Source organism: Coturnix japonica, chromosome 5 (assembly GCF_001577835.2).
Source record: "Coturnix japonica isolate 7356 chromosome 5, Coturnix japonica 2.1, whole genome shotgun sequence".
Classification (NCBI taxonomy): domain Eukaryota; kingdom Metazoa; phylum Chordata; class Aves; order Galliformes; family Phasianidae; genus Coturnix; species Coturnix japonica.
In genome coordinates, this window is record NC_029520.1 from 34434556 (window position 1) to 34460980 (window position 26425).

Here is a 26425-nt window from a genome sequence, read left to right on the forward strand (position 1 = left end):
GCCAATGAAAGCAGTGAGCTGGCTTGGAGAAGGAAGGGGCGGCGAGGCTTGGCTGCAGGCCTGGCTCAAATACACACGTCCCCCTACCTAGGGCGGAATGGAAATAGAAGTTGCTTGTCCAAGAAAGAGAGCAATGAGGCAAGGTCTGTCTTGCTACCCCAGAGACAAAGATGAACTAAACACCAAGGATTCCAGGAGACATCTTTCTAGGCACTGGGAAAGGCCTCTTCCCATCCCCAACCAGTGCAAGTCCTCAGTCTGTAGCGATGGGAAAGGCAGGAGGAGAGAGTTATAGCAGGCAAGAAGTCGGGCTGGGAGCCTTTGGCTACTCACAGATGCGGAAGCCAGACTTGGGGTCGTGGTCATGTCCCCCTTGGCTGTAGAGAGTGGTGGTGTCTCCCTTCTCACAGCTGTTGTAGCAGCGCCCATTCCGGCATGTCTGTTTGCAGATGGTGGGTGTGAAGATGATTTTTATTTTCCTAATCTTCTCTGTCAGGTTTGCCCCTATAGAAGAGAAGGATGGTGCTAAGTGGAAGCAGGATCTCCAGGCCAGGGGACAGGTAATCTCATCTTGAGCTCCAACCCATTCCCAGAGCAAGAACTTTCTCCCCGCTCACTCCAGCCTGTCCTCTGCTCCAGCATCATTAAGAGTTTGTCAACACAGGAAAAATCTCCAGCAGCATACACTGCCATAACTCCAATATATGTGACCTGTGAAGGGCCACACACCCACTAGCTCCAGTATAAAAGGACTTTTTTCTCAAACCACTTCATTAGCTTGGATGCTGGATGCCTTTAAGCCACAGAAGGTCTTCCCACAGAACCACACTGGTCCAGCAAGGAAAGTATCAAGTTTTGAGAACATCCATGTCTCCCTGCAAGTGAATGCTGCTTTCCTGCACCCTGCACCCCTCCACAGTCCCTCGTCATCCTCCCACTAGGTAGAGGGGTGAACTGTACTCAGAGCACTTGGAGGTTTGTGGAAAAGGAACAAGAGTCATAAGTGTTGTCTAACTGTGAGCTAGCTGGCTCAGCACCAGAGCTCTCCATTCCGGCCCAGCAAGACAGCCATTTTTTGGGCTTCCCCCTCCTTGCTGTACTCCCCCCTCATTCTTCCCACTTCAGTCCCCACTTTCAGATTACAACTTTAATCAGGCTCACAGCCCTACTCATAAGGGCCAAGATGCCTTGAAGCCTCCTCAGGGAGCCATGGCTTCAGAGGAAGCCAAGCTGCAGAAGACAACTTGCATCTGTCCCAGATGGGGAGCTGCTGACACTGCCTCGGAAACTGCAGGCAGCCTGGCCTGATCCCTGCTGGTGTCAGAAGACACAAAGGGGGTAGCCAAAGGGAAGAACTAGGTGCTGGTTACACAATCTGACCTCCAGGGCTGTTCTAACAGAGGAAGAAGCTGGGAGGCACCATTCCTACAGGCTGAGGCAACCCCCCTCAGGCAGTGTGCTGGAGTCATGTTCAAAAGCTCTGGGAGGCATCTGTCATATCTCCCCTGCCACCAGCATTTTGCTTCCCTTCAGTGGAGTCTCTCTTTGCCAGCGCCTGTAGAGTCACCATTCTTACTCCTCTTTTCCAGTTCCCAGTTTTAATCCATTCTGCTTCCTTCTCCTCCTTGAAGATAGGATCTCTTCTCCTCCACTCCCCACTTTCAAAGTGCTACAGAGGTGGCTAGCACCTCCTGTGACTTTGCTTGTCTCCCCCTCCCTATGGTATTCCCACCCATATCATTGCCCTTCCCAGTCACACCTCAGGACCCATCAAGTAACCCCAGCAGTGACATCCCTGGATGCCTTACCCCTTGCAGCCGATGTGTGCTCCTGGAAGGCTGCATTTGGCCCAGAGCTGCCCTGCTCGTGCCCTTGCCCATTGGGCAGCGTGTTAGATGTGAGCTGGCCATTGCTGGCAGGGTAGCGCCGGACAGTCCGTGATGGCCCTGCGTGCTGGGTTGAGACAGGAGAGCCAATTCTACTCTGAGTCCTGTAGAAGAGAAGAAATGTACTGATACTCCTCACGAGTAACTGTGTTGATCCTGGTGCCCATCTGCCATAATGCCCTGTGGGCACCTCAGCACCAAGCTGAGCCATCAGCTTCATGCAGAGCTCTGCTAGGTTCCTTCCTCACTTGTTTTCAGCCATCCTTTCACTTTAGGGATGATGCCCCATGTCCTTGACATCTATGTCCCCAGAAGTCCTGCCCATGCCTGACCCTTTGCCCTCTTCAAGATAGAGAGCCACCTTGGCTCTCTTTAGGGACCCCATCTCTGATGATTAACTGTCTTCAGCACTGCAGCCAAGGCTGTCAGCAGTTCTGTACCTGCTGAGGTACATTGCTCACCCCAGTCCCCATGTCCACTGGGTCTCATCAGCCTGTCACTGCACTGGAATGCCTCATCTGCCTTTCAGAAGCTCTGTATGCTGTTGCTGTTGCCTGACCCACCACAAACAGCTTCAAATCTGCTTGCTCTTATGGTGGGGAGCTCTCTCTGGCCCTGTATTCCCAGCCCCAGCCGAGTGCTGAAAAACAGAAAGGCAGTCAGAAGTAAAACCAGGCCAGGCAAATAAACAAAACTTGCCCCATGAGAGTCACAAACAAGAGAAAATGACCAAGATCTCATCCCTATAAATGTAGTTACAACTCTCCACAGCAATTGCATTTATAGCTTCTGGTGTTTTCTGGAGGCTAAGCACAACCAAGTCATTTGACTGACAAGGTAACACCTTATGGAATAGGAGATGCAGACTGCTAGGCAGAGTTTATCGCACAAAACCTGCACAACAGCACATCACTCTGTTGCACTCACTCCCATTCCTTTGTACTGACTGGCAGCACTGAGCCCCCAAGAGGGTGCTCTGTGCTTATCATGAAGTTTATGCCTCACTCTTGCTTGTACCACCAGCAAGGAAAAAGACTTCAGAACACCAGTGCCCAAACTGGGTTGGCTGCCTATATGCCTCAAGTTTCTTTGAATGTCCCAGCCTCAGATATTCCACTGAAACCAATCTTAAGTACCAACAGGTTTTCTGTTTGTTTACACCAACACCTCCAGCTCTCAAGCTAGCCTTTCCCACTGAAGAGCATCCCACAGAAGAGCATCTCATTCTAGGGGTTTTGCCATTTTCCCTGTCAAACTCAGCAAAAGGAGGTGTGACAGTAGCCCTGGCTCACAGACATTCCTGGCTTGGATGTCTTGGCATAATGGAGAGATGGAAAGGCAACTAATGCAGTGTTGGAATTCAAACAGGTCAAGCACAATACACAAGGTAACTGCTGGCCAACAAGCCAGAAATCAGCCCTGAGCAACAAAATGGAAAAGACGACACGTGGGTCAATTAACTGAGAACTAAAGGAAAGGAAAGTATAAAGAAAAGGAAAGTATAAAGGAAAGGAAAGTATAAGGGAATGGAAAGTATAAAGGAAGGGAAAGTATAAAAGGTATCAAGTCAACAAGGTCTATGGAGAACTGTTCACCTCAAAAGAGTCCGTTTTCATCATCTGATAGAATTACATGCACACACATGACAGGCTTAGAGCTCACGCTATTCCGATAAAAAATAAACACAGCAGTACAGTGTCAATCAGGCACATGTGAAACGAATAACGAACTGGCAGTGTGACAGGACACAAGAAGTAACTGTCACTGGGGAGTGAATTAGATGGGTTCCAAAGTGATCAGTAAGAGGCCTGGCATGACTTTACAATTTCATCTGGAAATAAATATGTTTATTTCGAAACAAACATACGATTGACACTGATAATGTGTGCTGCTGACACGAAAATTTGCTATGTGGTGTATCGTGATGAGAACAGAGCAATCATACAGAGCAGTTTGGATCACTTTGTACGGCAAATACATCCAAGCAATATGGGATTTTAATACAGCCAAATGCAGAATTACTCTTCTAAGAAGGAGGAATGCAGGCAGCAGCTGCAGATAGAAGGAGACAGTCCTGGAAACCAGCAATTCTGAAAAGATTTCAGGGGTAATGACAAGCAATTAAATATGAGCTGTCATCTCAAAACCCTGACATCAGGGTACTGAAACACTGCAGGAACAGGGAGGTATTTTTACCTCTTTGCACAGTCTCATCGTGGTAGGGACTGTATATGCTAAAATATCATTTCTAATTCTGATGTGAAATGCGACATATTTGCTAAGGGATCTTGTGAAACTGAGAGGATATGGGGAAAAAAACAGGACAAAAACAATTTGAGGGCTGGTGAAAATGCCCTAGAAAGAAAAAAAGAAACCTAAAGCAGCCAGTCTCAGCAAAAAGAAGATGAAGGGGCGCTCTGATTACAGGGCACAGGTTTCTCCACAGGAACAAAATGCCAGGTGTAAAGAGCCTTGTAATCTAACTACAGCAACAACAACAAAAAAGGCAAAACATGAAACAACAGCTGCAAACTGAAGCCAAAAGATTCCCTGCTAGAAATCACGCCCACACACATCAGTGTAGCTGCTTGCTTTCTGCAAAATGCCACCAAAGCTGTGAGCTCCCTGACTCCTGATACCACTGCTTCAAGAGAGATCACTGAAACACTGCAGATGAAGATCAGTAATCCATGCTATTAGAGAAGCTCTTTCAGATCACCTATTGATCCACTGATCATTTCTGACCTTGAGCTGTAGGAATCCAGGAACAGTTCAATTCCAGTGGAAGTCTCTGGATTTCCTGTAACCTAATTGTCTCTAATGCAGGAAAGCCTTCAGAGTGAAGTGACTGAGCTTCTGTAAGGATGTATAAATCCTGAGAAGGGAGCAGCACAGGCGGCCTCATTAAAATCAAGATCTAAACTGAGATGAGACTAGCAAGCCGTTCTTATTTCTCAGTGGTTGGTAAGAACAACCAGAATAATTGCAGAGCAGTGAATGTTATCTCAATACCACATCAGTCCCCAGCAGCCAGAAGCTGCCCTGAGATTCTGCAGAGTACCAGCTACCCCAGCTTCCACAAGTGCCATCTCCTGCCCCACATGTTCCTAAGCTAATCATCCAGCTCTGCTGCCAACCAGGAAACTTTTGGCCTCTATTTCCCTCTTCTTTGCTATCTGGTATGCTACAGCTGCCTTTGTTAGTGAAGAAGAAAAAGACATACAGAGCTCTAGTGAGGGCACATAGGAGCTACAAAGCCCTAAAAGCTGAGGCACACTAGTTCTCCAATCTCTGGTTAGAGATCCCATGCACAGCCCTGTGGGCAAATATGGCTGGGGCTCTGGGACCTTGTACTGGATAGATGAAGCACCCAAAGGAGGAGAGGTGAGATTTCCCCAGCCCAACAACCCTCACTGTCCTAGTGTTGATCACCCTAGGGCAATTTTGTGCTTTGAGAATTTCTTGGGTAAGGGTGGCCAGTGGAATGAGACAGGGAGACACAAGCTCTGGTGCTTGAAAATATACACACCATGTCTATCCTTGCGGAAGGGAGAACGTTATGTGCAAGCAGCAGGGCTTGGCTGGGCACAGTTCAGAGTCTGCATAAAAGAATTCTAGCCCTTGGCTCTGGGGACAACTCCTGTGATTCTCAGGATCATCAGATTTGGTAGGGAGAAAAAAAAGAAACATCAACATTAAGAGCTTTAGGAAAAATAATAATTAGCATCTCAGTTATGAAGAAAATTGGATTATATGGGCTCACTGCAGGGAGGCAGTGTCAACCTTATTAAGCAAAAATGGAGGAGAAACATTACTCCATGCCTCACCAAACTAAAGGAAAAGCCATCCTACTGGGATCCTCTTGGCAGAGCATTCCTGTGTGTGATGCAGTGGAGAGAGGCAGATTTGTTTTGAATCAATATGTTTATTTGGTTCTATTCTAGGGAGATGAGGGATTTGTACACTGCATTGAGAAACACCCTCCTACTCCAGGCCATAGAAATCAATGGCAGAGGGAGTTTTTCTATCCCAGTTTGTCAGATCCAGCCCCTCCCCAAATCACAGCAAGTGGCTGGCTCAAGGAATACAAAATAGAGTTTTCCCCTTGAAGTATCAAAATCAGGCCATGCTGGGTAGATGAGGACTGGCTCAATTACAGGGTCTCAGAATATGGATCTAAGCTCACAAGGTCAGCCCACCATGTCAGGCATCAGCAACCCCCAACCATTCAGTGGGCCTTAACACAAGGCAATAGCTTGAAATCTCAGCCTACTTCCCAGGGATCTTCCTAGGAATAAAAGCAAAGACAAGACAGACAGGGTGGTTCCAGATCACTGAAGATTCCCAACAGAGAGGGGATCCTGTACTATCATTCTCCATGCCTGCACCTGCTCCAGGATAGGGCACTGAAGAGGAAGAGGAGGTTGAGAGCGTAAGGAGTATGTTCTGGGACACTTAAAGTCCTAAGGCTTCACATTCATTCAGTCTTACAGCCTCCCCCAGAGCAGTATTACTCACTTCCACACTTCCAGCCAGGCACAAGGCCAGCACAGATCTCTGCAGCATGGAGCCTCTGCAGAGAGGCAGTGGTCTCTTCCTTTATAGGCAACCGCCTGCCAAGCAGCTGGTTTCCCTGCTCTTCATCTGTCAGAGCTGCTGACAGCTAGCTCTGTGTCAGGCACAGCCCGTGGGGCAGAGACAGCATGCAGGCTCCTGGGACACCTCTCCTTCTGCTCTGCCCTGAGGCACCCAGCTAATGTCAGCAGCACTGGGAGGGGAAGTTTGGCTCCAGGAGGGAAGGTGGAGGGAGCAGTATTGTCCCTCAGAGAGAGGAGATGTCCTACTGCTGAGCTCCACCTGGATGACACTAAGGGATCACTAGCTGAGAGACCCTGCTCACTGGCACATGGGAGAATAACATCTAGATACAAAAAAATTCACTGTTTAATAAAGATTCTGCCCCTTGTTTCCCTCTGCTCAACGTGGTTTTTTAGAGAGAGCAGGTCAGATTAGGAGCAAAAATGCATTCCCCAGTATAACAGTTATCCTACCCAGACCCAAACAAAAGTGCAAGGTGCCTGCTCCCTGGTACCTCTCACCCCACCAAAACCAGCAAGCAGAAGATGGGGCTGGCAGGCTCCTGGCACCCATGCTGATAAACATGAAGACTGCTGTCTTCTGAATAACCATATTATTCCTTAAAAGCCTGTAATTTCAAGTCTAATAAGCCAAATCACAATAAACAAGTCTAAATAACCAGGAACTCGGGGGCCAAAAAACAATACTGTTTTCCTAAGCCATTGCACATAGAAAGTTATTTAAAGAATTTGCTGGTTACTTTGAATGACTTCAATCCGTGTGGGTAAGCAAAAGCCATGAGGTATCCAAGCAGATGTACAGCTGTGGCTTCTCTCAGTGACCCGAGGGCAGCTCTCCTCCTTGGGGCTGGAGGCACGGGTAGCAAACTCTTCAAAGCACTTCCTTCTCCCCACTAGCAACACCTCAGTCTTTCCTGGATTTAGCCTCTATCGGCTGCTCTTTGTTCAAATGTTGATTTTGGCTAGATTGCCAGCAAGCTGGGAATGGGTGTTTTCTGCGTCTTGCATAAAAGGAAATGCAGAGCCAAGTGCCACAGGAGTATTACTGTTGTTTCATCCCGTCTGTCTCACTCTTTCCCTAGCCAAAGTCTGGCTGACCGCAACAGGGTAGACAGCCAGAGGCACTGTGGAGAGTGAAACCTGGACAGCGTAGGCAGTGGTGCCAACCTTAGATGTCGGTGGACAAAGCTCCCTCAGCTGGATTTGTTGCTTTTTGCTAAGGAGCAATGGGTGTGTGCCAGGAGCGGAGCAGTGGGGAGCAGGGAAGGTGCTGGTCAAACGAAAAGCAAAGACTGGAAACCCTCAGGGTTCCCCTCTCTATCTCCTGGGAGCCCTGTTTCCAAACCCATGGCCCACAGACTGCTCACCACCAGCCGGCTGCCTGTCCCCTGGGAAGCAGCTGCAGCCACCTGCTTCCTGCTACCCAGTCCTTCCAGGAGCATCTGCTGCTCCTTGCTTGGGGAGCAGGGAGGGCAGCAGTGCCTTTCTGGCAGGACCCGAGCTATAGGGACCATCGCCTTTGGGGCACCCCACAGCAGGCCATGGGGCCACAGAGAAAGGCTCCCAATAGCAGGGATCCACCCCGGCTCCTCCAGCCTCGGCCTGCAAGGGCTGCTCCAAAAGGAGAGCTTGCAGCCAGGACAGGGGCTGAGTCATGCTCAGCCCCTGATAACCTGCCAGGACATCAAGAGGGCTCTCCCTTGCTTTTGAAACACCAAACAACATGCTCACTATCTGTCTTGTATGTTCGCCTGTCCCCTTGGCTTGCAGCCCTCGCCGCTTGGGGCCACGGGGACCAAACTCAGTGATTCACTTCCCCCTTTGTAATGCTCTGTGGTTACTGATTTTCCACTAAAGCATCACAGAAGAATGGGCAGCCTCCACACCAATGTCTGTGTCTACAGGGGAAGAGGGAATCAGCCAGCCTTGGAAAGCAGCAAATTGACCGCAGACCAGAAACTTCCCCTTTCTTGGACTCCAAGCAGGTTCCTCAGCAGGCAGACAGGATTCACGGCTCAGGCTATGAGACCTTGAGCACAGAGGGGGGGCATTGCTTAGAGAGCACTGAAGTCTATTATCAATTAGCTCACAAACATGCTGACAAGGAAGACAGCTCTGTTAGGACTCAGGGAGGAGGGGGGAAACCTCACCATACAAGGCACCTGACTTCAAGCCCACCCACACAATGCCTATAAATCTTGGCTCAGTTTATTAACCCCACAAGCAACAGAGAAAGCTCAGAAGCCAAGGAGCAGTGCAGCACCCAGGCTCCGCAACTGTCCCTCACCATAGCTAGCAACAAGCCACCACTGACCCAGCATGGCCCCACTTCAGTATGTCTCCCATCACCTTGCAGTACTTCCACCTCCCTGTTCCCCTTGACATTTGACAGAGGCTGGCCTAGATTTCTCTGGATCTCCAGCTGCAAACCACAGGGAGAGATGTGCAAGACTACAGTACGGCAGACACCACACTCAGTGCCTCCACCACCAATCTAGCATCTTCTTTGCTGAAGCCTCCAAAGCAGTGCAGATGCTTTAGGGCCACCCAAAACCTGTCCTGTGGTACAACAGCACCTTTTTTGTGATGCTGCTCCCCTTTCCTCATTCCAGTCACCTCCCTCCTTCATTACTGAGCCTGGGCACCAACAGAACACACAGCTCTGAACCACTATCCCTATGCTTCCCATGCTGCCCTCTGCAGCCACCTAGCCTGCAGCACTCAAGCCAGCGTGCCTAGTGCTACTGCTTCTACAGCTGGGATTCACTGTCCTGCTCCACCTATGCTTGCCCTAGAGTGGAATAAACACTTAACAAGAGTGCACAGGTACAGAGGGCAGACCAGACTAAAGCACATGAGTCCCTGCACTGTCAGCCAACACACTGGGGTGGCAGGCTGGCACCTTGCTGAGATCTTCAACAGAAGTATCTTCACAAACAATTCCCTTGCTTGCATGCATTTACATAAAGCAACTAAAAAAAACCCTTCAGCATCTAATCCAACTGCTGCTACACAGAGAAACAAGAGTGAGGAGATGGGTTGTGAGTGCTATTTTTATCTGCTTAGAAGCTGCCAGACACCACATAAATGAACCTCTGTGAGCACACAGGCAGCTAACGGGTTCTTCCTAAGCAGTGCCTTCAGGTCTGATTTGTTCTCTGGCCAAAGTGGCTGCTCACACATCTCTGCTCCACTCTCTACTGACATGCAATGTCCCTTCTATTGCCACACATGCCATCTGCCACTCTGTTACTGTTCATCTTCGCGTTCTTACATTAGGGAGCAAGCAACTGCTTCCCTGGAAGCAGTCCAGTCCCAAAGTGGCTGCAGGCGGGCTCTCTGCACAAGGGCATGGCACTGGGCTGGCACAGCAGCACATGTCACTGGAGAGGTCGATCTGACCCATCAAATGGTGCTGACTCCATCTCCATCTGATGAAACCTCTGGCAGAGGCACTGGTCAAAATGAAGCTGGGGTGACTTCTCCCCCTTTACAGCAGGGAGAAAATGAGTGCTGAGTCTCATGTTCATCCTGTTGATGAGAAACACCAACTCCCTCCACTGGGCTGCCAGCTTCAAAGCCCTGAGGAAACACATCACCCTATTCATCCTTACGCCCACACATGCCCTGGGGAGCAGAGGCAGACAGCAGCCTTCCCTTGCTCTACACAGGGTATAAAGAGGACAGGCAAAGCCTCTCCCACTGAAGGCATGCCAGTGAGGGTAAAGTATACCCAGAGGGCACAAGGTGGAGAGGAAATGTGTTTAATCCTAAGACGCTTTTTATCTACAGTGATGAAAGACACCCCCTCATCCTGGGAACACTTCAGGACTAGGATGTATTTCAGTGTGAAGTAGTGGCTTGTATGTAGATTGAACACTCTGGCCTTTGGACCTATTAGCTCCACTTACTTAAGTCTCCTCACGCTTCTCCATCCCCTGCCACACACAGCATTCCCTCACTTACAATACTGAATTGTGACAGCTGTGTAAAAAAGTTACACTCTCAAAGTCAGTGTTCAAGAGGCACTTGGATAATATCCTTAATAATATGGTCATCCCTTTTAGTTATTCCTGAATTGATCAGGCAGTGGGACTTGATCTTTGAAGATCCCTTCCAACTGTCCTGTCCTATCCTATCCTATCCTATCCTATCCTATCCTATCCTATCCTATCCTATCCTATCCTATCCTATCCTATCCTATCCTATCCTATCCTATCCTCTGTCTCAGTATTACCAGGAGTTGGGGAATTAGCATCCCAAAGATTAGTTCTTTAATAGTAAAAGCACCGTGCTTTCAGCTGCTCAACAGTCAGAAGACTACAGCCTGGTTTGGGGCACTCCTGGTCACATATAGCAGAGCAGCCCCTCAGTGACAGCAAAAGCAGAGTTCCAAAGTCATTATCAGACTGTCATTACATCCCTGGAAGAATTCAGTGTTGCAGAAAGCCTTGCAGCTGAAAAATTATCAAGGCCACCCTGCCAAGGTACAACCAGTTGTAATACATGCCTTTTGCTCCCTCCAGATAGCTGCAGCCTCTGAGCATGCTCCCCATGCTCCCAGGCCAACTTCTGGATCAGCTCTGCAGGGTCTGTTAACCATTCCCCTCAGCTCCCTCCCCAGCATCGTGCAGTTCTCAGAATTCCTCCCAATTTGTCAAGATCTCTTCTGGCAAGGAAAACCACACTGACCCAGTGTAGGACCCCAGGGAGCACAGAAAAAGAGCCAACATAATCGTGTCTTCTGCCTTCAATGTCCTAAGCAGAGTTGGTCTCTTAAATGAAGATACACTACATTACTCTCTATTTGCTAATTTGCTGTTTACTTCTACTCAGAGAAACTTCAGCCTCTCCTTCTTCCAGATTTCTTCCTCCCATGGAGGATTTTTTCCTCCATCTGTAACAGATAATATTTTTCCAGACTGAACCTCTTCTTAATTCCTGCCTGTACACTTAGTTTCTGTATGTCCCTGAAGAGAGTTTCCACACAAGCGTTTGCACCTTGAGCCAAAAATGGAGTGGTGTGAGAGCTGGGTACCAGTCCCACCTGCACCAGTCGCTTAGGGCAGCACATCTCAGAGCACTGCTGGAGCACGTGTTTTTTATAGGGACTTCTACATCTCCATCTCAACCACTCCGTGTGCCAAATCAGCATCAATCCACCTCTTGCATCCTGCCAGCACTGGGTGAATTATGGAAACACTCAAAACCAAAGTGAACCACGTTGATTTTGCATTGGCAGCTCAAACCAAAAAAGGCAGCAAGCGATCAGGTATGAGAAATTGCAGCACAATACATATGCACATGGAAACTGAACAAAAGCTGGGAGACAAACCAAATGCAGGCAGTAGGGAAAAATTCTCTGGTGTTTGATTGCTTGGCCTTACTGCTTTTAACATCTTTCTTCTTTAAACAATTGCTATATAAATTGTATTGGCATAAATGTCCCAGATGATAGATGTACAGTATATAAAATAGGCTATGATCTGCATTTTCTGTACTACTTCCATCACAGGCACTTTGCATTTGCCATGCACCCCACTTTCAACAGCAGTAGCATTTTTCTATCAGGTGAAAAGCAAAATGCATTTGAACATTTTCTCCCAAGGCCACAAGGCTGAATTAAGCTATAGAAATGACTCCCAATGAGATGCAGAAGGACCAGGCCTAATATAAAGACCATATTTGGAGTTTAAAAGGAGCCTGAAAAGCCAGCTATCCTCCTGCTGCTCTGAAGCGTATGCAACCCCCTAGGAAGTAAATACATAAAACACATAAAACAGAATGGTGCTGACAGCTTTAAAGCACTAGAAAGTAGAGCGAGTGTATCTAGTGCCAGGCTAGAGAAGGTGTATCATATAATTTAAAAATAGAAGTATTTTTATGTAAGAAAAATGACATTTACACTCCTCTTGGGTAGCTTGAGTTTTTCCTTTAGGTTTCCCAGACAGCCTGCCAAGAGCTTTCAGCTGTGTCAAAACAGGAGAGGGGCCGAGCTCTGGAACTTATGGAGATCTCATTGCCCTGAGCAGAATCTCTTTTTCACATATTCTCACACAGACTGGCACTGGCTTTTCAGTTTCAATTTTTTAACAAGGTCTCAGATATCTACTCAAAGCTGGCTTTGGATCAAGGAACATAAATGCTTGGCCATCTTGTGAAAGCTATATTGCCAAGGGGAAGCACCTTAGAAAGCTGCAATTAGGACTTATCTGCATTAGGAAAATACGCCATTCGAGTAACAAACATAAAGATGCTGGGGATCTTCCCTCTCCCAGTGGGGAGGGAAGGCTGGCACCAGCATTTCACTGTGAATTCAAAGCCACATGCAATGGACCTGCTGAGCTAGTACCGACCCAAGCAAAAGAGGAAACCTCCCTCAGCCCATGAATTGGGACTGCATTTCCACAGGGGGCTTATCAGCCAGGGGTAGCTTTAACTTCTGTAGCTATTTGGGTATTAATGCATTGTAACTCTCACAAATGAGAACTGGATGTAAGTAAACAGAAGAGAGGAAGCGTGTTCAGTAGGTGCATGGATGGTACTGACCTCCTCCTAGAACTGTTCATTCTGTCACAGTAGACAGACTGTCCTGGGCACTCAGCATCAGGCCAAGGAAGGCAGCAAGAAAGCTCCTCGCTTTCTCATAAGCTTGGAAAGTTCAAAGCTGGCAAGTCAGAAGGCTCCAGATGCTGCTTTAACAACAGAGACAAATCTGTCTCTGCTTGGAGCAGCTTATCCAAATAACAGATATTGCTCTGATTTTCATTCTGTCTGTTAGTCCCCAGTGACAACAAGCTAATGAAGCTGGTTTTCCCAAATTACAACTCTCGATGTCATATTTTGCGAGGACAGAAGCTTTACTACCATCTGTGGCCACTAAAGTGACTATCATTGATTTCATTCTCCTCTGTAAATGAGCACACAGGGCACTCACCACCACGACATGAACTGATTTCTAACCAGCATGAGTTATTTCAGCTATTTTTCAAAAGGGGGGAAATATACTTTCTCCATCCAGCAACCTCTGCCACACACCCAAGATCCTGCCTCCTGCTTGCTCACTGCTCTTCTCATCAGTAGCTTCCCAGAGAGAGAAGAACTGCTTTGGCAGAGCCTCCCTGCTGGCACAAGGCTCCCAGCATCTTCAGGCCAACAGCACTTGCCACAGCTCCTCCAGGGCTGCATGCAGCATGTCCTCTAGGCAGGAAGGGAGGAGATGGCTCCTCCTGGGTGCTGGAGAGAGGCTCTGAGATCAGGAGGTAGGGTGGTGGGCATGTTGCAACTCAGCTTTCTTCCTTTTCCATCCTGAAAACAGCAGGCACCTCCTAGCAACTGCCTTGCCCAAACAGAGTCCTCTCAGAGGAAGCTCCCCACTCTCCAGGGCTTAGCTGTACTGAGCTGTCTGCACTGTGTCTCAGCACCTTGTACCACAGCTATTTCCTCTTCCCTTGCCCGGGTTGCTGGGAAAACGCTTTGCATGTCCCTGTTACCTCTTCTTTTCTCTGAAAAGAAAGGGTGTCTTGCTTGCCTCGCTCAGCAAATGTACCCTTTCTCGGCAAGAGGACCTCACGGGCACAGACCTGGCACACAGGCACCCTGCTTCCATAGGAGTCACCTTCTCAGGTGACAGTGGCAGGTCCCTCCCCAGGTCCTTCCTCAGTGCCTGGGGCAGGTGGCTACAGAGCAGCCAGGAGTCTGGCCAGAGGGCCAGGGGCATGAGCCCTCTCCACCCCCTGCTGTACAAACAGGAATTATTCTGATACTCCAGCCTTAGGAAAATAAAGCTGTTTCCATTTAGCTCAGCTTCTGGGCTGAGGTGCAGCTCCACCCGCGCAATCATCCAGCAGAACCTCGCTTCCCTGGGCAGAGATTCAGGTTGAGATCAAGATGAGAGAGGATTTGCTGCTGGCCCATGCAGAGAGGGCCTCCAGCACTCCCAGGATTTTGCTCTCCAGAGTTCTCTCTGCTCCAAACAGCTCAGCATCGGGTTCTCCCAGCTTCTGTGTCAGCTAGCAGGTCCCCATGTGCTTTCACAGCTGTCCAGCTCCAAATGTTCAGAGCTGCAGCCTGCTGAAGGGACCTGGAGAATGATAAGCATCTCCCAGCCTGTATTGTGAGGAATGAAAGTTTGAGCATCACCAGCTCCAGTCAGCAAAGTAACCCCAGAGCACAGTGTTGCCAGCAGAAGCTCTTAATCCTGAAGAAAACAGCAGTAAGAGCCTCCTTCAGCAGGGCAGCCTGATGCCAGGCTCTCCAATGCAGCCTAGCACAGCCCCTGGCACACCACCATAACTAGAACAAGACGGCTGGTTTCCTTTACCCTGGGAGAAATTCTTTAATTTTTCTAAGAATTTCAGTAGCAATTTTAAATATAAATCTGTCAAGTCTGACTAGCGGGGGATAAGAAACGATGTTAAGCCAGCCCCACCTCTCAGGGAAGTGGGGAATATTTTGGTCCAAAAGTGTTCTGAATAACCCATGATGCTGCTTTTCTGCCTCTGCCTGAAGAGTCCCTTCAGAACATAGTGAAAGCAGAATCAACACCAGCTCTGCTCAGAGAGCAGGTCTCTGGGGAGAATTCATGTGTTTCGCTGAGTGTTTATGCAGCATCTAATACAGCATTGTTCTAGCGCATGACTTCAGAGCTTCTGATTGCTACCTCCGTGCAAACAAACACATAAAAAGCCAATATATACACAAATAAAAACAGAAAGCAAATTCACTCGTGTGAGGGTTGATTTCCTGTCTTGGCACAGCAAGAAGTGGCTTGGAGGTCTACAAGCTCCTATTCTCATGCAATTTCTCCTTGCTGGCAATGAGAACGTGCAGGGAGGTTGGAGACTGCTTGTTTGTCCTGGATCTAAAAGCCACCTCACAACAGCTGGGACCTGTAACATCCAGTGTCCTCAGTTCACTGAGACACCCAAAAGTTTCTGCACTTCCTTATTGACAAACCGGACAAGCAAGACAGCTGTGGTGGGATTACAGTGGGCTTACTACAAGAGTTCAGTGTGCCCCACCACAACTCATTGTTACCCAGGAGGAGACCAAGGTCTGGAAAGTCTGCTTAAGCTGTTGCTCTCAGACTTATTCAGTTGAACCCCAATGAAAGTGAACCAGTGTCCGTAGAACCTAAGAACTGATCCTCGTACCTGCAGCTCTGAGCAAGATGTACCCAGTTCTGGGAAGGCCAATATACCTCTTGTATTTGCTTCTACAGAGCACTTGCATTGAGGAAAGCTGATGCAGAAGCACAGGAATACTTCAGCAGTAGCAAAGAGACAGATGATGTTGCAACTGCAAGAAGCCAGCTCATACGGGGGCCAGATTACAAGAGTGGCAGTGCAAAGCAAGCAGCAGGAGGGCACAACTGGGTGCAACAGCAGCAGGAGTAGCCCTCAGCTGCAAGTATTTAGGCAGCATAGCATTCCCTAGGATATCCCTGTTGCACTGCTCCACAGCTAGCCCAGAAGTTGGCTGAAGGGAACACTCAAAAATAGCTGGGAACAATCTGTCAAACAGCAGTAAGACTTTCCAGCCTGACAGTTGAATACCATGTGTTACATTGTCCCTGGACAAAACCCAAGCAACCAAGTAGTATGGGAAAATGCCCATGGGCTGAAGCTAGGCACACAGATGTGAACCAGTGGCAGGGTACAGGCAGCCTTTCACCAGTCCACACAGTGCTGCAAAGGATGAATACCCAAAGCTTTCACTGAAGTGAGGAATGGGGTGATGTCCTACAGCCTTCATGGGGAATGAGGGAGAAAGGCATGGCAAGATCCTTAACGGCGTCCTATTTCTTTGGGATGGTGCCAAAGGATTTAAGGTATAGCAGGCAGCTGGGCATTCAGCACTCCCAGCCCAGCAATCACCAGGCACTGAATCTGTAATACTCTACCGATGCCTGCACGGTTTCGTGCCTCTACACAGAGTCTGAGGTCATGTTCCTTACTGGGAAAGCCCCAAACAGGTGCTGTATCTGCAAGGGCACCACTTCCCCTCCTCTCCAGCCCTTGCACACATAGGGGTGGGAAGAGGTCACTGTCATGGGGACATTCATCAGCCACGAGTGGGATCACAGGCATGTGCTAAGGCTGCCTGCTCATTTGTGCACCAGTCACTCCCAGGCAGTGAAGGAACAGGCTTGGCCACCTCTCCGTGCCAGAATCACCTTGGCCTTGCAGAATTTGGTCTTTCAATTGGGCACCAAGATTTCTGGCTTTGGTTAACAATGTGAGAGCATCTCAGAACCGGCTTGAGGCAGCTGGGCTGAAGCTGCAGGCTCTTCTTTACACAAAAAAAAGGTGATGCCACAGTTATCACCCTGAGCTCAATGTGCTCCTTGCAGTACATGTCCTGTACAAACCTCTCCTGACACCAGTAGCTGTATCTCTGCTTTCACACCTGCTTGGGTACAAAAATGACCCAAGCAACAGCGGGGTGACAAAAAAGCAGGAAACATCTGACCCAACAATGTCTAGAGCCTGAGAGAACATCCCTCTGAGGTGCTACACATATCTTCATTTTGCTTATACTGGCATTTGACAGTACACCTTGGATCTGCATAACTTCCCATGGGTGCTAAATGGATGCTACCACTTTGGAAAGAGTTTTAAGCCCACTCTCCAGCTTGCTGCCCCCACTCAGACTGCTCAAAGGATGAGACAAGCTGTCAGGCTTCCTGGTGCTCCTGCCCTGTAGGATTGCATCCCTGTTTGTGCCTGAAGACTGTGACACCACCCTGAGGACGAGCAGAGTCCCCCTGGGAGGACAGCAGTACACAAGCTGGGGAAACTTACCTGGTGGGTGCATGCCGTGGGACAGGTGCCTGAGCCTCTCGTGGGGAAGCATCCCGCTCAGCTGTGCCAGTCCTCCTCCTCAGGGAGCCCGCAGGGGGCTGTAGGGCAATGCTGGGTGGGTGGTACTCTTGCTCAGGGACAACTTCTTCGCACCTGGAGCCCTGGAAACCTGAGCGACAGGTACAGACATGGGGCCGGCTGCAGGAGCCCTTGTTCTGGCACGGTGGGTCACAGACAGCTGGAGGGACACAGAAGGGAGGTTAGGTTAGGTTAGGTTAGCAGAATGTGGGACTCCCAGCAGCATGTTTGAATCTGGGACCTGGCTAGGGCAGCACAAGTGACATGACGCTATTTCTGTTCTGTGGGCAAGTGGTCTTCTGCTCAATAGGAGAAAGGTTCAGCCATACACTTCTCTGTTCCCACTTCTCCCCACTGGTCTCAGCAGAACACTTTTCAAGCATCATTCACTTAAGAAAGACAAAAAATAAAAGAGGGCACTGTAGTCTACAGAGAGCATCCAGTATCCAGCATGCTGATTACTCTGGGCAGGAACAGGACCTCAATCCAAAACCAAGGGGAGGCAACGACCACAAGAGAAGAAGCCAGCAGACATGGAGGAGGAAGATAACAGTGCTCTAATGCAGCCTCCTGAGAGTGGTTTCTATGCTACCTTTTTGTTTTATTACATTTTGGGGTCTGATTTGAATGGTCCCCCTTCCTGTCCCCTCCAGATCTTGCCAGCTCTCCCTCCACAGCTGATTTTGGAGTCACCATCCTCAAATTCCTTCACAGCTATGGGGACTTACAGTTCATTAACTTCATGCCCAAATCACTCCCCAAGCCTGCGTGTGTTCCTAATTACAGCACATCAGCTTCAGTTTGCACCCCGGGAGGAAAGTGCTATTAATTATAACCTGGACCCTAACACTTCCCAAGTTAACAGATGCCAAATTGGGTTTATAACCAAGTTAACAAGAGCCAAGGAACCACAGGTTGCTCAGGTAGGACTAAGTTGGACGTTCTAAGCAAGCATAACTGAGGAGGTACTGAAAATCAGTGTCTTCCTTCAAAGAAGAAAGGGAAACCTTGTGGACAGGTTGCAGTGTGCAGCCGGCACTTCTGCTCAGACCTGTTTCCAGGAGTGTCCCAGGTGGCTGCAGAAGTTCTGACATCCCACCACCACCAGGCACAGCTGCTGGGCTCCACAAGCACCTCTCTCCCTCCGTGGCTCTGAGATTTGGAACAGTTCTGAAGTATTTTCTGTAACAACCATCATTTGTCCAAAAGCATGTAGCAGTTCCCTGGCACACCAAGCCTGTGCACAAGGTCCTTGCAGGAAGGTAAGGCTGCAGAGGACAAGTGTGGTGTGGCTTTGTCAGCCAAGTAAGGCAGGCAGGACTGCACAGAGGGACAGCCCCAGAGCTTAACCTTCCATCACCTTGCAGACAAGCCAGGCCTGGTGGAAAAGGAAGAACTCACTGTGCTCATTGTCAGCAACTGGATTAAAGTAAGCATTTGGCCCATGCTCCTCCTGCACCCAAACTCAGACCTTGAATGCCAGTTTTTTCCCTGCTTCACTATGCTCAGAGCCTCCCCTGCTGTGCTTCCACCTCGCTAACTTCCATGTTATGCCCCACATCAACCCCCTGCTGACTTCCCTGATATGTCCCATACCAAAGAGCATGGGATCAGAAATTACACAAGATTATAGTGCAGAAATTAACCAGAACGGGCTGTTCAGATTGCGCTGGCAGCTTTAAACACAGCCAAGCATCCCCAGCAGAAAAGCCCACGGAGGGAGGCAGCTGGGAACTCGATGTTTACACACCATCGTTACACACCATCGTTCTCCTTCCAAGTCCTGACTGAGATTTCACATCCCCTGTTGGGATGACACTGTCAGGCCCAATCACATCCATGGTGTCCTTTTAATTAATCCTCAGGAACAGCAGCACCTGAGCAGGCGCTCAGCAGCCTGTATGGCCGCGAGCCCAGATCTACGGCTCCTACAAAAACCTCTAATGAGAGAAAGATGCTGCCATTGCTGGCCTCCCACTCTGTTTACAGACACTGTCTGGCAGCACAGCGTGCTCTCTACCGTTTGGCTTCTGTGGATGAGGGGGAGAGGGAGAAAGGAGGTGAGTCAGCCCTTGGCCTCTTGCTCCCGAACAGCGTTTGCTAATGCAATTATCCCAGCGCAGCCGAAGCACTGTGAGACCCCGCAGCAAACAATGCTGAGCTCCGTCCCACCAAACATCTGGGCAGCTGCTGCCACTTGAGCGAGGCCAGTTGCTCAGGGCAGTGCTGGGAATGGAGGCTGTTCCCCCTGCCCTGCATGGAGCCACAACACTTTCGGGGATGCTTCTGGGGCTGTGATGTTTGTACTCACGTTTGATGCAGTGGTTTGTGCCAGGAGCCACAGCCCAGCCCGAGCAGCACTGTCTCCCACAGACATTCGGCCTAAACACAGAGACAAAAGAGAGTGATGAGAAAGGGGAGCTGAGGTCTCCGCAGCCAGCACCTCTGAGTCACCCGTCAAATTATTTCCTGCAGCATCTGATATTTCCTTCCAGATGGACCAGCAGCTGAGATCAAAACCCATCGGACAAGGGCTGAGTTGTTTGAGTGCCTGGAAGAGACCCCCCCAGGGCTGCGTGAATGCAGCAGTGTGCACAGTGCCTTCTGAGCTCAGCTCCCAGCGCTGAGAGAAAACATCCTCCTCCTGAGGACGGCAGTTGCCATCTTTAACAACCTCGTGGCACTATACTATTTTCTATGACACTGGGCAGTGAATCAGGCCTTTTTCCAGTCTGGCCGTTGCACTCCATACAAGCCTTAGGCTGCCACAGTTGAAGATACACCCTCTCCCATCAGAGCACTGCAGGTCCACCGTGCCAGCAGCTATGTCCCTGTGATCATTTGCCTCCACCAATCCTCCAGTGCAAAGCAATTCCTGCCTAATTCCAGCAGGCTCAGATCACTTCCATGGTTGTTAATTCCAGCACTTTGACGCAAGAATGTTTTGACTGCCCTTATACAGACAGCATCCTCCCCACCAGCCCTCATTGTCTGCTTTCAGGTGCTAATTGCGGGCCATGTAGAGCTGTCAGAGTCACCACTGCGCCTTGCAAAGCTTAAGCAGGCAGCTAACCTTGATTTCTCTGCCACTTCACGCATTGACATATTCATAAAGAGACAGGACAACAAGCTGCAGGTTGCTCTCCAAAAGTATTTACTCACCATGGAGAGAAAGTATAGGGAATTTATAACCACTGCATGTCCAGGTAGATGGGAAATTATGATCGTCAAAAGATACAAAGTTAGAAACAGTCAGCCTGAGGGCTCTGGAAAGCCTCTGGAAACCAAGTTGGGAGTGTGGTTTATTTCTAACGCTGGACAAGGCAGTTAGGGCTTCTGACAGAATTTACAGGAACCATGGAAACATGCACATTTGTCTTCTAGACTGACTCTCACAGGAACGCAGCAGGGTCAGAAGATGATCCCGCTCTGAACTAGCACTCCTGAATACCCACAACATAAGATGGCAGCCCCAGAAGTGCCAGAGCTCCAGGTATGGGGCTCACACTTCAAAAAACCATTTTAGAGCTGTAGCAGGTGTCCAGATGTGCTGAGAGACTACAAGCATCAGCATTCTTCCCTCAGCATGGCGCACACCTTACCAGCCACATTCCACCACTCTCTTCAGAGAGCAGAGACCTTTCTCTTTCTAACTTCAACTTGCTGGCACAATCAGAGGTTGTTTCTTGTAGGCATGCCAAGAACCTTCTCCAAAGAAGCTGCTTTGGTTTTGAGTCCCACTGTAGGTTCTTGATGGAATGAAAGTTCAAGGTTTGTCTCACACACATACTCTCGATTGCTCCCAAGCTGAGCATCCCCTGCCTTCATCACTCTCCAATTGGCTACAGACAACAACTACCAGCCCCAGAAGAAAGGAAACACAAGCACTGAGGGATGCTCCTCAAGAGAGGACAGCCTGGCACATTAAGAGGGGAGCAATTCTGCAGGGGGAAAAGACTGCACTTGAAGGGGAACAGCTCCTCTTTCCACAGCCACCTTGAAAAGGGACAGGCAAAGGTGGAGGTGGGCAGGATTTCTTGGGCTGGGAGCATAGTGCTGAAAAAAGCAGCATACAGGGCAAAGATGGAACAGATCTATTTCCTGCTAAGGAACCCCAAAGTTAGCAGTTAGGTGAGCTGAGGCGTGCGTAGCAGCACAACAGCTCTGGGGGCTTTGACTCATGGGACCCAGTGCCAGGCACATCTGGCTCTAGTTACTGCATTCAGTTGACATCTGCACTGGTTGAATGCTGTGTGGTTTCCTTGCCTCGCAAAGAATGCAGTGCAGGCCCCTGGGGGTCTCAGGAACACGGCATGTTTACCGTGGTACTCAGCCAGCTGCACGTGCTGTCACCAGCACCAGTATAAGCACATGGCTCAGGCACGAGCCACCCCCAGGCACACAGGGCTGCTCCCAGACTGCAGAACCACTGGCAGGGTCATTCCAGCCTGGTGTCATTATCCCCAGAGGGATGCTGGCCTGTGGGACAGCAGTGCACCCTCATCCTGGGCAGCCCATGGGGATGGCTTAGGATATTCCCAGGTGCTGTAACACTGGACTGCTACAGGATTCACAGATCATCCTGCAGAGCTGCTCCTGGTCCAGCTCAGTGACACAAAGCTTCCTCCACGTTAAGAAGTACCATGCATAGTGTTGGCTGCACCAGCATAACCCGTAACTTGAACAAAAGAGCTGCAGTGAGCCAGTCCTTTGCAACTCACCTTCTGCCTCAGCCAGAGGCCACTGCCAGGGTCAGGTCCCCATCAAGCAAAGTGGTAAGCAAGCACCCAGCACAAGAGAAGCCAGCAAGATTTCACAGTGTTATTTGAAACCTGAGCCGTGCAACTGCAATGAGCAATGGGGGAAGGAAAACTAGAAAACAGTAGTAAGATCGTGGCTTCACATAGTTTAAGCATGTGCGCAGCCTTAGTGGTGATCACACAATATTTCTGAAGCATTCAGCAGAACCATTTTTTTTCAGCATTTGCTTTAAGAGCGATCCATGCCTCATCTTTCAACTCCGCGCAGTGCTCTGCTGCCAGAGCCGCTGGCTCCGTGCGGGTCATTCACAGCATCCTCACTGAAGGCCAGGGGACTATTAGATCACCAGGTCTGCCTTTATGCTGCATGACAGTGAATTCCATCCAGCTGCGTATGAAATATTTGCAGTCAGACCCAATGAAGAACATTAGCAAAAGGCTGCTGGCATCGATGAGCCACTGAAAATACTCTGCCAAGTCCACATCAGCATTAACTGCCTCAATGCCTGAACAGTCCTATATACACGCTGCGAAGTGAGCTGATATCCCACAAAGCTGTGGTGAAGGACTGCACGACCACAGGCAGCATCCACAACCCAACAACTGGGGCACACAAGGCTCAGAAAGAAAGCAGGAGGGAGAAGATGGAATTCCCAGTCTGCCACTCTGGGATTACTTGTCCAAAAAGCCTCACATGTCCCCAGATGTGAGGTAGGCAACAAAAGTGGAGGCTTCCCCAGAGTATTCCCCGGTTACTGATCCCCCTCTGATTTTGTATACATCACTGAGGGATTGTTTTCAATGAACAGGAGACATGGGGCAGGGGAACAAAGAGGGCCACATCACGGGGGACACAATGGTGTGCAGCAGGACCACCAGTTTGAGCAAGGAATACATCCAGCACACTAGCTGGCAAATGCTAGGGCTATTCTGTGGGCATGGGAGCTGTCTAACCTGACACTCAGGAGAAAAAGAATTCTATGGACCAGAAGCTGCGTGGATGAACCTACAAACACTTCAAACACAGGCCTGAACACAATGAACTGGGCAGCCACCTGCTCCATGGCTCTGGGTAGAAACAGCTCATCCACAGCAGCAAGGGCTCTGCAAGCCAGCCTGGAGGGACTGGGAAACAGCAGTTTCTGGCAAGGTGTGCTTATAGGAAGGTGTGAGCAGCTCCTACCTGCAGCACCATCAGTCATGAGCAGGGCACCAGACACATCCAAACTCAGTTCTGGGTATGCTTCTGTCAAACAAAGTGGCAGAACAGCTGTGCAGAGGAGGACGTAATGCTAATTAACAGTCAGGTTTTGCAGCCCCAGGATGCAGGCACACAGTGAGTGCAATGACCTGAGAGAGGCCCCCAGAGGTACCAGCAGAAAGCTGTGATTTGGGAACAAGGAAAGGCAACCCACGCACAGCTGGGATTTTAAGCCAAAGAAGCTATATAAATAAATAGCACCAGGGTGTAGTACAGCCTGCAGTGCTACCTGAGGAAGGGAAACCGAAGGTCACCATACCAGAGAGTAGAGGGAGTGCAGTGCAAACTGCAGAACAGAAAATATCCCACCTGGCAAAAAAATGAAATGGTGAAATGAAGTTCTTTAGGGGCCCTGAGTTTCCTGGATGGAAACGTGTCCAGTGCAGCAAGGGATGTAGGAAGATGGATGAGGTGGAAGAAGGGAGTCTCACGGAGCGGCTGGAGGCGGCAGCAAGCTCTCGGCAAGCAGTAACGCCATGTGGTTACTCACCGACGGTGACTTCAGCGCAGCTTTCGTGTGTGAAAGCTCCAAAAGCAGCAGGTCACTGAGAAGTTTAAAAAGTGCTGATTTGGACTCCAGAAGAGATGGAAAGCCATTGACAACAAGCCATTAGATGCATGTTCCAGAGTTCACGTTCATGGGAATTGCAGCTCTCCTCTCAGCTCTCACTTTCCAGAGCAGAGAGCGCATGGACGGGGAGCACAGCACTGAGGCACAGCTCTTTGTCCACCTGGGCTTGGATGCCAGTGGCAGCCCTGGGTACACCAGGCAGCTAATAGCTCAACAGCAATATCCTCTGCTAAGGGATGGGTGTTGTTCTCAGGGAGGTTCAGCACCCTTCTGCACAGTGTGAGGCTCAGGGCAGACCCAGGTGCCACTGTGGGCCAGCTGCTGGCACTGAGGGCATCATGGGGACATTGAAAATGCTGCCCAGGGAGGTCACTGCCCTACCACCCCACCACAGGAAGGCTGACAGCAGTCAGACTGCAGGAAGATAACGTCCTCCTGAGCCCAGGAATGGGTCTCCCAAGGAATCAGTCCAATATGCTCACCCTCCAAGAAGCTGGTAAAAGAAGGCACAGGTGTGTCAGAAAGTGTCACTTACCTGCTATTAGTGATCAAGACACCTGCCCATACTAGGGAAGAATTTCTGCCCGTGTCAGAGAGAGTAAGCCTAGAGCTTGTGCAGAGCCAACACACACCACCATGTGGGTCAGTCAGTCAGTCTGCCCATGCCAGGGCTCCAGTGGCCTGTCCTGGCTAGCAGAGACTCATCGTGAGGGGCATCAGCCTCAGGGGATCAGAGGGGGAGCTGCAGAGCAGGGAGCCTGGGGGGTAGGTCAGCACCGCACCATGTGTCTCACTGCAGGCTCCCCTTCACTGCAGAGCAGCTGTGGCCTTGCCATATGATCTCTCCACCTCCTCAGGGCTGTAGCCAGAGCCTGGAGCTGGAAGCGGCTCTGCCAGGCAACTCATAGAAGCCTCCCGCGGCTGAGCCAGCTGAAGCCATGGGAAGCTGCTGTGTGGAGCGCTTACAAGGGGCCCATTATGGGAGGACGGAGCCAAGAGGCCAGGTACCTGCAGCAAGAACTGCGGCAGCCGGGCTCCATCCCGCCGGGCCAAACGAGCCCCCTGTAAGCACGGGGCACGGCACCCGGACAATCCACCGCCCGCAGCAGCACGCAGGTGCCCAACCCACCGGAGCCAGCAGAACAGCAGACCCGGCACGCTTACACCGCACAGCCTCGCGTGCCGGGCGGCGGGCGCTGCCCCGCTCTCGCACGTCGAAGCACACAAGCGGATCATCGCAAACGCGGGACGCTGCAAGGGACCGGCAGTCGCCGGCGGAGGGCTCCGATGGGAGCGCGGCTCTACGCCCCTCCCGGAGCGCCGTCCCGAGTAGGGCGGCAGGGAGGCACGCGGCGCACACTTACCCCACCATCCTCCCTCTGCCGTTCGGCTCCTTCGCTCGCGGCACCACCCGCGCCTTGTGCGAGCTCCTGGGTCGCTGCCGGGACGGCTGCAGCCCCTGCGCGGGGCCGAGTCCCGGCTCGGGGCGCTGCCTGCGGCCGTCGTTGGGGCTCTCCGCGGGGCCGCGCTCGGGGCGCAGGGCGGCGGGCAGGGCGGCCGGCTCCGGGGGGGCTCTGTGCGGCCGGGGCAGGCCGGGAGCGGTGCCCGTCGCCCCCAGGGGCGCGGCTTGACCCCGCAGCCGGCGGGGTTCTGCGCGGCGGGAGGCGCCGGGCTCCAGCCTCGCCGCCAGGTCCCGCTGGCAGTCGCCGAGTCCCAGCAGGATCGCGAAGGTGAGGGGCAAGACGCTGCCCGCGGCCCCCCGCATGCTGTCAGCCCGCGGGGCGGGCGAGGGCCGGCGGCGCGGGGCGGGCATCCCTCCGGGGGCTGCGCTCCGGGTCCGCCCGACTGAGCCGCGCCTCACTGCCCCATCTCCCCGCGGGGCTCCGCCAGCACCTGCTGCCCACCGGGGCCGGAGACCGGGCCGGGGGCTGCCGAGCGGCCCCGCAAAAGGAGGAAGAGCGAGAGGAGCGCGGCCGTCCCGCCGGAGAGCTCCGGCGTTCCGCAGGCGGCTCCGAGCACCTTTGCGCCCGCCTCTGGCACTGCCAGAGCCTGGAGGGGATGGAGGGTTTTATTTTTGGAAACCTCCCCCTTTTGCGTCTTTTTGATGCTGACATCCCCCCTCTCCAGAGGACACGGTTCAGCCCCCCTCCTTAGCAGAGGAGACATTCCAGCAACACCCACTTTGGCAAAGGGAAACAAACTACAACGGAGAAGCCTTAACCCCTGCCTGGCCGGGGAGACCTATGCTCCGCCGGTTCGGGAGCCGCCCTCACTCCCGCCGCCCGGTCCGCAGCGAGCCGCCAACCCTCAGCGATGCCGGCAGCGCTTGGGGAGCTGCAGCCGCCGCGGCTGCTGCCGTGGGGCGCAGAGCGGGGACGCGGGCGCCAGAGGGACGCGCCTCCATCCCCCGGCGTCTGGGGCCCTCGGGAGCCGCTGCGTCTCCTCAGCCTGCTGCCCTGGTGGCAT

At 51.1% G+C, this 26425-nt stretch overlaps 1 protein-coding gene across 1 annotated transcript in view; it reads right to left on the bottom strand.

Moving 5' to 3' along the window:
- Positions 1-26088, bottom strand: part of LTBP2 (latent transforming growth factor beta binding protein 2) — a 56103-nt gene extending 30015 nt beyond the window's left edge. The window contains 6 exon segments of the mRNA XM_015865158.2: positions 334-504; positions 1809-1990; positions 17290-17527; positions 19679-19749; positions 25324-25793; positions 25795-26088. Coding sequence (XP_015720644.2) covers positions 334-504; positions 1809-1990; positions 17290-17527; positions 19679-19749; positions 25324-25793; positions 25795-26073 — 1411 coding nt within the window. The 5' untranslated portion in view covers positions 26074-26088.
- Positions 26089-26425: the final 337 nt, after the last annotated feature.